Genomic DNA, 14226 nt, shown 5'->3' with positions numbered 1-14226 from the left:
ATAGAGGTAGTTAACACTATAATCTCCTTGTTCTTGGGTTTATGGCTAAAGATATTTAAGTAATTTTTCAATCACACCAAATTTAGTAAAACAAATATCATCTCCATGATTATCAAAGAGAGTATTGTGTGTTTGCAATGAGATATTTAGAGTATGAAAAGGAATCTGCTAGGCTTGGGAATAATAAGTTAAATAGACAACATTATATTTAGGTCTGGTAATAGAAAGAAACAAGCCAGTGTTAAAAATCTAAAAAAACTACAGTATAACCTTAGAATATAAACAATGAAAATATTTTGTTACTATCTGGAAATATACAAAACTCAGAAAATAGAAAAAATTCTCTATGCCCTACTACATAAAAAGACACATACATCCAGCTCTCTATTTCTAGAATAAATATTCGGTCATTATAAAAGCTTGACAAATAGAATGCCATTTTCTACTTTTCAAAGTGGATTCAATTGATTTCCAAAATGAGGGGTGGAGTAGAGATGAGAAGGTACATTTTATTTTTTTAACTTTCTTTTTACTAAGATATAAATGACATTGTGTAAGTTTAAGGTGTAAGTACTTTATTTTTATCAGCAAATACATTATAAGAGGAAAAAACTCTAGTGTTTTTTAATTTGAAAATCAGAGTGGCAGTTTATTTGAAGTCTTTAAAGCTTACTAAGTTAATGAATTGGGGACATCTTGCTCTTCAAATTCCAGTAATATTAAAAATCAGAAAATGCCTTTGAAGACATAAATATGAAAATTTAAGACACATAAAGGAAAATACACCACATGAGTAAGGCAATAAATAATCTGATGCAGCACAAAAGTAGTATGAATTAAAAAGTCCTGCCCCCTGCCTCTAAAAGTTATATTTTCTCTTGCTTTCAGTCCAAGCTGATATAATTTTTAAAAAACCCATGTGGTTTTCTTATGTATCAATTTATAAACAACACTAAACAAAAGTCAAATTCAAAAGCTCTTCAAGATAAACCCTTGTTTACTTAGGCTTCTTTTGAGACAGCTGTGGAAGAATACCCTTAGATGCCTTATTATTAAACTGAACTAATGCGGCCAGGTAAGCATTAAGATTTTTAAAGAATCTTTCCTTTATTTGAAATATTTTATGAGCAACAGTCTTAGATCCTTCTGAGGTATTCACAAAGATCTTAGAGATTTATCCTAAATTTGATCTTTTCCAGAAGCCATTTTTCAATTTAGTAATTGTTTTTAGAAGATTTGGGTATGAAAAATAATTTTATTTCAAACTCAGCAAGTTCCGGCTCTTTTATGTTTAATGGTTTATTCTTTAGCTCATCTTTCTCATATTTTATTATAAGCAATGAGAAAAAATATCAAGTGGCATTTTTAATGTTCTGCCTGGAAATTTCCTCAGCTAGATTCTTGAGTTTTTAGGAAACTTAACTTTGCCACATTTCCACAGATGACTATGTTGGCAAACTCTCAGCCATCACCTAACAAAGATCTCCTTTTCTTCAGTTTTCAATTGTATTGTCCTCTTTTTCCTTTAAAACTTTGCTGATAGTTTCCTCAAGGCTTTTTAGGTTTCCACTAATACTCTATGTGAGACCCTTTTTGGCATTCATGAACAGTCCCCTCGACACCATTCCAACTTCTTCCCACAGTCCAGTTCAAAAGCCAATGCCACATGTATAGGTTTTTATTATGGCAGCATCTAATTTCTAGGTACCAAAATTAGTAGCAGTTACCCATTGATACATACACTATCCCTAAAACTTTGTGGCTTAAAGCAAAAATCGTTACTTATTTTGTTCATGAATCTCTAATTTGAGCAAGGTTAAGCAAGGACAACTTGTCTCATCTCTACATGGCATCATATGGTGTGGCTTGACTGGCAACTAGAGAACCCACATTCAGGATAACTGACTGATGATATAGTTGGCAATTTGGTGCTGTCAATTAGCTGACAGTTCAGCCAGGGCCAAAGGCTAGAATCTTCTGTCCTCCACATAGCCTCTTCTTCCTAGGTGTTTTGGCCTTCTCGACAGCATGGTGGCTGGGTTCCAAGATCAAGCATCACGAGAGAACCAGATGGCAGTGCATGGCATTTTTTATGTCCTAACCTTGAAAGTCAGAGGTTATCACTTCTACTACTACACTCTATTGTTCAAAGTAGTCATAAAGTTTCAACCAGTTGCAAAGGGAAGAGACTCCAGCTCCTCATGGGGAAGTGGCAAGGTTTTAGAAGAGTGTGTAGTACAGGAGGCATTGTCGGGTCCATCTTTGAAAAGCATAATCCGTTACACTAAGTAAAAAAAGATTGTATAAGGAAATCAATATTTTAGGGGATGTGCCTTATCTCTGATGGAGATGCACAAAAGGATATATTTGGACTTCGACTCAAAAATAATGGAGAGATATTGGGAGGCTTGGCGCAATAGGGGCAAAAGGGTGACAAAGTCATATTTGCATTTAGAACAATTGCTAACAAAATAGGAGAATATAGACTTCAGATGAACTACTGTAGTCAGGAAGGCCTAGGTAGAGAATAGTGCCACAACTCAGGCAAGAAGTAAGAGGGCAGTAGAGATGATTGGATATAAAGGAATTAGACTATCAGGATTTTATGGAAAGAAGCATAAAAAAAGACAATAAAAATTTGCTAAGTGGAACAGGAATTTTGATAGGGCTATTACTTAGCTATTTCGACAAAGGAAAATGTGAAAAGTAATCTGAAATGGCTTATATCTCAAATGACATGATCTTTGCATATAATATTCCCTTGAAGGGAAAGAAATGACATGGTACAATCTGTAAATATTTTATGTGCTTAGAATCTATAATTTTTTTTAAATTAAGTACTCAAGTATTAAAACCACCCACACATTTCTTCTTGAGAAATAACCTCCAAACCATGGCTTATTATGAATATCATAACATTTTTATAGTTATTTTTGTAGATCATCATTACTAATTAGAAGTCCCTTAACTTCTTAAAGGATTAACTATAAAGTTTTGTACCAGCAACCATAAAACTACGTGGGCTTGGAAGAAGCACCTGCCGTATATAGGATACTTTTCTAGCATTGTACTAGAATATTTTTGGAGGTGTCTAAATGTTCCTTGTTTAAAGAAGAAACCAGGAAGTTGGCAGTAGCCTTCACTTCTCAAAAGTGCCTCTTCTTTTTCTGTCTGTAATGAAATGTCAAGGTCATGAAATACTGATGTCCACACTTCCTGATTTTTAGTCTCTCAAGATACACAAGTCATGGTTAAGTAAGTGTTACTCCCTTAGCAACACTTGTGACACATATCAATTAGAACTCTAATATTCTGAATAGCAGAACTCCTCAAAAGTAAATAATTATAATGTACTCTGTATATAGCACATTTTACTTGTAATATTTCTATGTCGATAATAAATTGGCTTAATTTGTTAGCCAATTTTTTCTCAACTTTTTTAACCCATACTCCACTTGTTCAGATTTTAAACATCTGTGCTTTCTGTAGCTTGTATTTCCAGGGACTATTTCTCTAAATATAAAATTACAACACCGTAAAAACAATTCTGTGCAGGTATTCTGTGTGCATAGATACACATATTTGCGCACAGACGCATGACACATATTCTGATAATTGCCCTTGCACAGCTGAGAATATCTATGCTTAGAGAGTTTTTAAAAGCTCAATTTAGTTTTTCAGTTTCTTTTTTAAAATGAGAGAAAAAGAAACAGGAGGTTAATGCTAAGAGAATGTTACTGTCAAGGGCATTCCTATAAAAAAAATAATAATAAAGGGCTATAAATAGCCAAAACTAAGGATTCCAATTTTCTGAAGCTCCAAATCTTTTAATTAAATGATACAGAGTAATGCATCTCATCATCGGCAATTATCCTGATTAAACTTTTATTGTGGTGCCGATTAAGTATAGTCTTAAAAATAATAGAAAAGATAAACTTCTGACAAGCATATCTAACATCGAACTTTTCCTGAATTAAATAAAGCTTAGGCAGGACAAATCACACAACTTTGACAGTTAGTGGTTTATTTAACATAAAGTTGAAATAACATCAACTATATTTTCACTCATATTTGACTCAGATAATCAATACAGTATATCATTTTGATATTTTAAAACATTATTATCATCATTACTACCTCTTGCTAATAACTAATATTTACTGAGCTCTTACCATACACTTTGGAGTATGCTAAATATCCTTATATTATTACACCTTATCAATCTCCCCAATAAACCGGAGGTAGGTGCTGTTGTTATTTTCAGGAGAGTGAAGCTAAAACAAGTAAGCAAATCACAGAGCTAAGCCTGGAACTGAGGTCTATCTGCTTCTAGATTGGAACTCTTCACGTTCACATTTTTCTACTCCCTTCGGTTATATATATTTTAGCAATATTTTCTTGTAATAAGAAGTGAACATAAATGTCTTTAGTTTTTAGTAAACTCAGTACAGACTCAAACATATAGCCCAGATCACATGAAGAACTAACTTGTTTTACACAATCTAATGTCTCAAACTCGGTGTTCAGACTAGAACGACATTGAAAGGGACAGTTGTCGCCAAAATGTGATATTTTTTTCCAGCTCTATCAGCTACTACAATGCACAGATTTTAGGAAGAAAACAATGTTCTCAGAGCAGAAAAGTGGAGTTCAAGAAATTTCAGTAAGGAAATAATTTCTAGGTCTTAAAGTAAGAAGAGAAAAAAAAGCAGAAAGGAAATGCCGAAATTGAGACCACGCTGTAAAAGAAATCCATATTACTCTGAAAGTACCTGTGATTCGAATTTTTTCCATCATAGAAATATTTGCTTACCAAAAGATTTAAATCCAGGCTCTTACTGATTCCCCTACTGCCGCCTCTTTTTTTCCCTTTATTTTTGTTATTAATTGGAAAGTATTAAGTACTTTAAAGAAACTTACTTTGCTGCCAGCATCGCTATAATTCAATTAATCCATCAACCAAGACATATTTGTAAATGGACAGCTATCAGTTTCACTGATAATCCACAGTTTCTGATTGTAGATGAAGTTTCCTTCACTACTATTGTGCCTCTTCACACTTAATTTCCGTCAAATGTGTATCTAGATTTTAAAGAGATAAAACGTCTCATAAGGGATGTTGTTTCATTCATTTCCCTTTCCTATTCTGGATATTACAGGCAGAATGAACCAAGCTAAGATTCTTCTAGGAAATTAATACCTACTCTAAAAAAAATGGTCTTGGATTACACCTAACGGAATTGTGATATTATTTGTGTTCTGCTTTTGTCTTCTTATAGGACATTTGAAAGACAACAAAAACAACAATAATAAATTGTACCCAAATAAAAACTGTTTTGTGAATCTTGAAAAACTTGACTCAAATGCTAGTAAAATTAGCAAATTAGTAAATAGTAAAATAAGGCCATGAAAAAATTATCTGTCCTTAGTGTCTTCTACTCAAGTCATTCATTAAATACATGAATGAATGAATATAACTGTGATGAGATTTCTGAAGAGAAAAATAATAAAAATGAATATGCTCAACATTTGTCATCAAAACACTTGTCTGTTCCTAAGAGTAGGAGGGAACCAGTTTGCGCCTATGGTGTCATACTAAAGATCCAGCCATGGTCAATTGGAATTAGTTGATTTGTAGGAGAGTTCTCTGGCAGAAGGCAAAAGAGCTTACCAGCACCAGAGGAGAAAAGGGATGGGAAAGACAATAAAGTATCTGTCTCTAGTGCTTTTCACCCATGACTAAGCCCCAGTGGAGATGCTGCTGAAAGTATAAATGACCAAAGATGCGTTAGATGTGTTCACAAGATATTCATGAAACAAGGCTGAGTTATAAGCAGCGCTGCTTTGCTGCCATTGTAGTAAGTAGATACAGCAAGAGAAGTTCTTTATTTCCATATAGCACAATACTATCATAATTTGGCCAATTGAGAGCCCCAGTGGAAGAGCAGAGAAGCACTGTGGCTCTCAACAGAGAAAGTAAGAGAAGAGGCAATCATTTAGAATGATAGATAAGAACAAAGATATATGAATGACTTTTGGGAACTCCTCCTCCATATAAATGCATGAGATTTGAGAGAGGATATGCCTCAGCAGGTGATGGGCAAAGAGTTTTTTTAATGTCTATTGTCAATAATGCAATCCCATTTTGAGGCCTGGGTTAAAACATTCTATTTTTATTCAAATGTTTATATGAGTCAATTTATTTTACATATCTCAATAGGTTAATAATGGTGTCAATACTTCTAACTAAACATAAATTAGAACATTCACAGCTGAGTTATCTGATGATCCCTTGTGATTTAATCAAGAACAATCAGTGTCCAGGAACAAGATTGTGATAAATATTTGTGAATCAACTCATCAGATAATATGTGCTATGCTATACATCAAGGGATTTTTTTTTTTAACCTGGAGAAATAATAAAAGGAATTATGTGAGACATACTGAAATAAAGCATGAATTATCTGTGGATGGATTTACTAAACTGTTAACTTAAGAACACGAATAACACATTACAATGTGTTCGACACAGGCATAATTATTTTTAATCACTAACCCCTTCCCCCAAAGGAATGGTAAGCAACTCCAAATACCAATGACTGAAATTTCACAACTTAGCGCTGATCCCCCTTCTGCAACATCTCCTGAGCTAGTTCTTTTCCTTTTTGGGTCTCATTCTTCATCTTTACTTGTTGCCTCTTCAAGCACTCAGACTGTCATTGCATCTTCTCATAGTCTGGTCAACACAATATGGACTTATCACCTGCAGCCATTAACAACAAAATAGCTCTTTGCTTAGGCCGTTATTGATGCTACATAGGCCTCTCTTGACCATTGCATGTTTCCATGAGGTCTTAGGGTGTTTCTCCTTGTGGTTTTCTTCCTGTGTGCTTTGCTTTGCTTACATTTGTGCTTTATTTTGAACTTTGGGCTATAATGAAAAGTTTCTTCTAAGATATATCTTAAAAATAAAAAGTCCTTTCTCTGCTTAACAAATTTCTCCCTTCGAAGAATCTGGCAGACAGGTAATAGGACCTACTATTCTAAATCCCCACTACCAAAAATAAAGTAGTAAATAGTAAAGACTAGCAGTATCAACTTCACACGAGTGTCTAGAATGCAGAAATTTGGACCCCAGAAAGTAGGACCAGATATATTCAAGCAGAATCTTCATTTCTACAAAATCTCAAGTGATCTGATTTCTATGCATATTAAAGTTTTAGAAGCATTACTCTGATTTCTATCAAGATTTTTTGTTCCGAAGAATAAGCTTTGTTGAAAATGGAAAGGCCATAATGTTCACTCTTCACATAATAAAGAATCAGGAGTCCTTTGCCAGTCCCTGGTTCTATTGCTTGAAAGAACACAAGATGAAAATTTCAGTGCTGGATCTATAAATTCATGTTCTCTCTTCTGTATAATGCTTAATTTGCCAAACCTCACCTACCTCTTACCCTATTTCCACCCATCACCAGCATCTCTATCATCACCATGAACACCTTATTGAGCTATGCCAAGCATTGTGCTAGGTGCATTTATATTCATACTTATGACTCTTTGAAAAACATACTAGTATCACCAAATCTCTACAGAGCAGAGATTTAAACCCAGCTTGAACTTTAATGACTAAACTCTATTATCTCTCATGTATTCTTTGCTATTCTTCATTTTTTGGATAGGGAATGTATACATCCTTGTCAAGTCAGTGATCTCTTGAATCTCATATATACTAGCCCTTTTGTTTATAACATTTTGTTACCTTGTTGTCTGAGAAAGTACCTGTAGAAATAGTGATGTTTAACCATATTTCTTTAACAAAAACACTCCTCATGACTAGTTATAAGTTTAATTACGCTGAAAAAAATAGGTATTCTTAAAATGTGCATGTTTGTAAACACAGTAGTATATACATTTATATATTTCATGAAGCCAAATATGACATTAAAAATATGTCTATTTTTAAAGACATAAAATTATAAAAATTTTTGACAAATACTTGAGAGTATCATGATAAGTGAAATAAGTCAGATGGAAAAGGACAAGAACCATATGATTTCAACTCACATATGCGATATAAAACAGAAAGTAACAAATGAACTCAGACACAGACAATAGTATGGTGGTTACCAGAGGGGATGCATGGGGAGGATGAAGAGGGTAAAGGGGGTCAAATACATGGTGATGGAGAGACTAGTCTTTGGGTAGTGAGCACACAACATAATATACAGATGTTATATTCTAGAATTCTACACCTGAAACTTATAATGTTATTAACCAATGTTACCGCAATAAGTTTAAGTTTACTTTGTAAAGTGTGTTACACTGGCAAATTGGCTCTTTAAGAAAATTAAGGTTTACGTATATTAGAATTAAGAACAAAATAATTTTGTATAAAACATTAACCTTTTCCTTAAAACATTGTTATTGATGTTCTACATGTCAATTGAATGTTCAAATGGAGTATGCTTGTTATTCAGTATTATTATTATTGATTACATATAAGTGTATTAATGACATCAAGGTTGAGTCGAGGGACATTTTGTAAATCTAAAATAGAAGCATCAAAACAATAGAATGTAATTTTTCTAAACTTCTAAGAACATAGTAATATTGACAAAACACATGCTTTTTTTCTCAATAGTTGTGTAGTCCTCGTGTAAGTTGTACAACGTAATTTTTCAAGGTTTGTTCAATTTTTTTCTCCTTAGCCCACAATGTTATTTTAAAATGTTATCACTTCAGATACATTTCTAAAACAAAGCAACATTTGTTTGCTCAGTCTCACTTCTAAGTCTGACATCTGCTCTTCAAAATGCATTATTTCCCAAATTCATTCCAACTCATTTAATATGGTTTTATTATCTTTAATACATTTAATATAGCTTTCTATAAAGTACCCTTTATATTTTTTTAAATGGGCAGAAAAGAGACAATCTAATTTCTAAATGCATATTTTCATTTAAAGTTGCAAACGATATACTTTATTACCTTTCCTTAGAACATGCTGTTATTCATTTTCTTTATATATCCATCTTCGTAAACTCAGAGCCTTAAAAATGGTAGGTATCCAGCAAACTTTCAATAAAGATTTAGTCTCTTTTGGAGCATTCAAAAAGACCCTCATGGGGAAATGGGCCCTTATATTTATTTGATGTTTATCTTTGAGCATATTTCTGATTTATTGCTGAGCACAACATTCTTTATGCAAGCTATTATTTATTCAATGAATATTACAGCATGTTGTGAAAATAAGAAAAAAAGGTAAAAGGCCCGAGTTAATAAAATTTAAAAACTGTATAGGAACTAATAGAAATGACTCTTAACTTTATACATTTAGATGAAACCAGAATAAGTGCTAATTAAATGCTTTCAATATTCATAAATGGTTTCAGTAGTCATACATAACTTACTACAAAACTTAGATCTCAGCTTTAATAAGATAGAATGTTTCCTCTTCCCACTTCCTAGAACCCTATAAATTCCTTTCCAAAAGAGGGAAAAAAAAGAAAAAGAAAAAAAAAAAAAAAGGAACAGCTCTGCTTCTTCAGTTTTGCTTTATTCTTCCACTAGCACCACACTCCCATTTGGACAGGTGAGGCACCTGGGCAGTATACCATCCCTTCAGGAATTTCCCAGGCATACTTTTTCATTACAATATTTTACATGCATTTTACTGCATTCTTATTTTCCTCTAAAAAAAGTTATGTCATAAACCTAAAACTGCTCTAAAAACATCTTTAAAAAAGAAAAATGGCCAGCTGAGCACTCTTAACTGACGTTAATACCTACTTTAAATGTTACTGGAATTCAACTGAATATTCTTAAGAGGAACAATGTGTACTTCAAATCTGAGCTGTCCATTATTGTCAATGGTGTATCATTCACAGCAACTCCCAACTTCCAAATCACCATTGCAAGATACTTTTTCTTCTGTGCCTTCTTCATTCAGGTTCTTAGCACAATATGCGCAAACTACAGACAATATAGGTTCTTGAAAACATTCAGCATGTACATAGTAATTCAAACTGTGCATTCTGGATAACCTCTGCTAATGTTCTTGACTACTTGAACCCCATCCTTTCCACATCCCATTCTTTAAGACTACTTAAACCACATCTACTTGGTAAAGATCTCTGATCACCCCAGGATAGTCTCTCAAATCTTTTATTCTTCTTCATTTTCCATTTAGTACTTCTAAACTTACCCATAAATAAAAACATGCCTTGTTCTTCCACCTAGTTTGTAGACACTCTCTTATTTCTACATAGCAGCTAGCATGGCAGTTTGGATATAGTAGCTTTCAAATGTTCAAGCACACAAAGGTTTAAATTGGGGAGAGGAAAGAAGAAACTCTAATAGTGTTGAGGTTTATTTTATTTTATTCATATACTATTAAGTGATCTGCCCATTGGTTCGGCTTATTGTTGCAACTGCTATATTTCTAATTTTGATTAGCAAATTCTGGTTCCTTGTTTGTATCGTCAGAAATGAAGTAAAAGTGGCTACGAAGCTAAATAGTTGAAATCATTGGTGCCTGTATTACTTTTAATGTGGGGTGTTTGGTTTATACATATCGCTACTGTTATTAGAATCAACTAGTTAAATTGCTGAATAGTTTGACCAAAGAATAGTACTTTAATGTCTTTTTTTTTTTTTGTAGTTTAGCAGTACATTTTAAAGAAGTTTTATTTGGCATCGGATGGCAATTATCAGGACCACAGAACTAGATGAGACCAAGAGGCATCAGTATGTGCCCTTTCTCCAGGGTGGTCTAAAGTACACGTTAACCTTTTAAGGAAAAGAGAGTATCAATCTATTAGGTTATATGCTGTAATTCTTTTGGACCTCATTTGTTCTCATCAAATCTAATCCAAATTCTTCATGCTGTAGTTCAAGAAAAGAAAGCACTAAAAACATGTTAGGCAAAATAAATACTTTATTGTTTTAATTCTTTTTTAGAAATCGGCCTTTGTGTGATAATTCAAACATTTATAAACCTTTTAGACAGTCTTTCAAAGAATTTCAAACATTTTTGATTAAAATTCACACAAAGAAGTATGAGTTGAAAATTATAAATGCTAAAGGAATAATTCTAACATTTGGTTGTTACTTTACATATTTATTTAACACATAGATATCCAAATAGGAAACCTTTCCTTTTCTTTTCCCATAAAAACAAACAGTTCTCAATGGTTAAAACTGAATTAAAACCATCTATTATGAGAACAAATCTAAATTACTTCCTTTTTTTAAAAAACAAAACCAGTTTATTTCTATCCACTCAAGTCACAGGCTTCATTATTCTGGCAATCCTCTATTTAGTCTAAAAGACAGAAGAAATATCTCCTTCTAATGAAGTCTGGACAATGCAAAAAGTACATAGTGTTTAACATAAGGCACATTTCCAAAAGAAAAATACTACATAAGCTATAACAAAATTACATTTGTCTTAGGTAAAGTAACAACACTTACAGTGTAAGAACATTAAGTAGTTGCAGGTAACCTCATACAGTTCTATCCTACTGCTATTAGTAACTTCCTCAAGAATAAAGAGCAATTTTCACAACAAGAACAAGTTTTCTTCTGGGAAGTGACATTAATTAACAGCAGTGGAGGGAAAATCATTGGTTGCTTCAAGCTCTCAAAAAATGAATCAGTTATTGCACAGTCAATACCTCATAGAGGTCAGTGTTTAAGGGAGCTAATTTGAAGAAACATGTTATTTATAAGTTGGTTAAGTATGGAAGTTTTCAAGTTTTAAAATTAATTCTACATAAGGAATTGACTGGAAAAATTGACAAATAAATATTAGGCTTTTCAAATGGCTACAGTTTTGATAGTTTAGAAAAGTCAGCGAAGTTCCTAAGTTTCTATGTATATTTTTAAAAAGATATGCATAGAAGAAACAAACATTGTACATTGTATATAATAATAGCCCAGCTCAGCAGCAAATATCTTCTGAAGCACAAATAACACCTCCACCAGTGCACATCATTAACTCCAATATTATACACCTAATACGATCCAGGTCAACCCTGAAAAAGAGAAGTGAACATTAAACATCTTCCAAATACATTACTAAAAATTTCTTTAAAAAAAGAAATGAGAATATTCTCTAAATATATACATAAACAAGATCCTGCTGTGATCTCTATACATCTTCCTAAGAGTTAATTCTTTTATCTCTAGCTTTGAAAAAAATTAGTTACTTTATGAAATCGGTCATAAAAACACTTTTCTCATTTTCTAAAGCTGTAATTATATACTTTTCAAATTATATTTTTGTTTCTCATATTTCGTTGAATATTTTCAGTTCTATTAAAAGTATTATTCTACTGAACTGTATTACTCCCTTTTGTATTCACCAAGTATTACTATTAACATATATTTTATAAAATGTAACTAGAGCTATGATAAGATTAAAGTCATTTATTTCAATAAATAAAATAAATAAAAACAATTCCTTATAAATTATGACATTTAGATATGGACCTATGGGATACATTTCTTTAAAAGACAAAAAAATTAAGATAATAAGAATATGTGATTCTCAAAATCTTGGTCTGTAAATTGTACATCTGAATATCATAATCAATGCTATCAAAATAAGACTCAGGTTTGAAGGTCCTGATTTCCCCAATTCCAGCATTTATTTACTATAATGAAATTTCAGTAAAATGACATAATAATCCCTTGGAGGTTAGTATAAGATTTGACTTGCTTAATTTTCAAAAGGGGTTCTATGAAGTTTTCACACTGTAGGATAACATTACCTACATTCTAAAAATTAAAATTTCATTAGAGAAACAGACCTGTGTACTAAGAAAACAAAGCATTAAAAACTAAGTACTAATTTACATTTATCTAAACAAAGAAATTCAGAAAATTTACCTATTAATTCCATTTAATGACTATCTTGCTTAGAATTAGATGCTTTACTTGAAGATACTGCTGCCAAAAGTCCACTTACAATTTCCCGTCTGATTTCTCCAACAATAGACTCTTTAATCTAGAATGGAAAAAGAGAGAAATAAGAATTTAGCAATATGACTGTAATCTATTTTTTGTTTTCAAAAAAACATAAATAGCATTTAATTCCTGCAATCGCCTAAACCATAAAGAAAAACTACAACCTTCATGCAACACAGAGAAGTTGCGGGGAATCACGCCCATCTATCCTCAAACCCAGATCAGACTTCTAGGACTGGTCTACCATAATTCAGACAATTACATTACAAAATGTCACATTTCTTAGACTGAGAACATTAGAAAATGTTATTTTATAGATTAAAAAACTTCTACTAAATAATTTGCTTCATGACACAAAATAACCTGGAAGAAGTGATTAAATGTTTGCTTCACTTTTATGTTTTTTATTAATGTCCTCATTTGTTTGGTAATCAGCAGGATGCTTGAGTGTTCTCATTGTTAAGAAAACTCATGAGTGGCAAAATAATATACAAGCATACTGCCTATTTGTACCAACTGAAAGAAGTTATATATTGTTCTAACCTAATATGCACATTTTAAGTAGAAAGAAGAAATGATCATTTAGCACAAATTATTTTAAAGCATGAAAACATTCTCTAAGCAACCATAAACTAGAATGAAATTTTTCTTTAGCTGTATGGTCCATTTGTCATCTGTCTGAAACTTTTGCTTCAGATAAGGATATACATCTCATTTTATTATTGGAAAGGGCAAAAGAGACCCAAGGGCAATGACAATTCCATCAAGATTTTCTTCTCCAGATATCCAAACACTACACATGCCTAATCACGCCTTTTTCTAATGATATAGCATCACCTCCAAACAGCCTTTCATGAAGACTTTAAATGTGCATTTCCTTAAATAAACTGATAATGCCTTCCCAAATTAGCACTTGAGACAATCTCAACCAGCTTTTAAATATTCTGCATTTTCAGTTTCCTGTCAGCCTGATCCATTTCCTACAATGTCTCTAAGTACATCCTGAACACATCTCAATTGAAGTATTTCCAAAAATGGCTCTGTATTAATCTGTCATGCAAAATTAGTACACGATACATAGATTTATACATAAATATCCAGAGTAACAAATGTGCTGTACCTATCATCTGTATTGGAATATATTTAAATAAATATAAACTACTTATTTTACCCTCTACCAATATTTCTAAACTTTAAACATCATCAAGTGTCTGAAGTTCATAGAACTTCAGATTCATTTTTTAAACAAATATGTTA

The 14226-nt window shown here is 32.4% G+C and overlaps 1 protein-coding gene across 3 annotated transcripts in view; it reads right to left on the bottom strand.

The window, feature by feature from the left end:
• Nucleotides 1-10918: 10918 nt before the first annotated feature.
• The window catches only part of ITPRID2 (ITPR interacting domain containing 2), a 38642-nt gene continuing 35334 nt past the window's right edge, over nt 10919-14226 (bottom strand). For 2 of the 3 annotated variants that reach the window (XM_039855959.1, XM_039855958.1), the window contains exons 17-18: nt 12892-13009; nt 10919-12035 (exon numbers count right to left, since the gene is read on the bottom strand). In XM_039855959.1, coding sequence (XP_039711893.1) covers nt 12905-13009 — 105 coding nt within the window. In that variant the 3' untranslated portion in view covers nt 10919-12035; nt 12892-12904. The remainder of the gene's footprint in view (nt 12036-12891; nt 13010-14226) is intronic. The other variant, XM_039855960.1, reaches the window with a different exon arrangement.

The sequence above is a fragment of the Pteropus medius genome, unplaced genomic scaffold (assembly GCF_902729225.1).
Source record: "Pteropus medius unplaced genomic scaffold, Ma_sr-lr_union100, whole genome shotgun sequence".
NCBI lineage: Eukaryota > Metazoa > Chordata > Mammalia > Chiroptera > Pteropodidae > Pteropus > Pteropus medius.
This window is presented reverse-complemented; position numbering and strand designations above follow the sequence as displayed.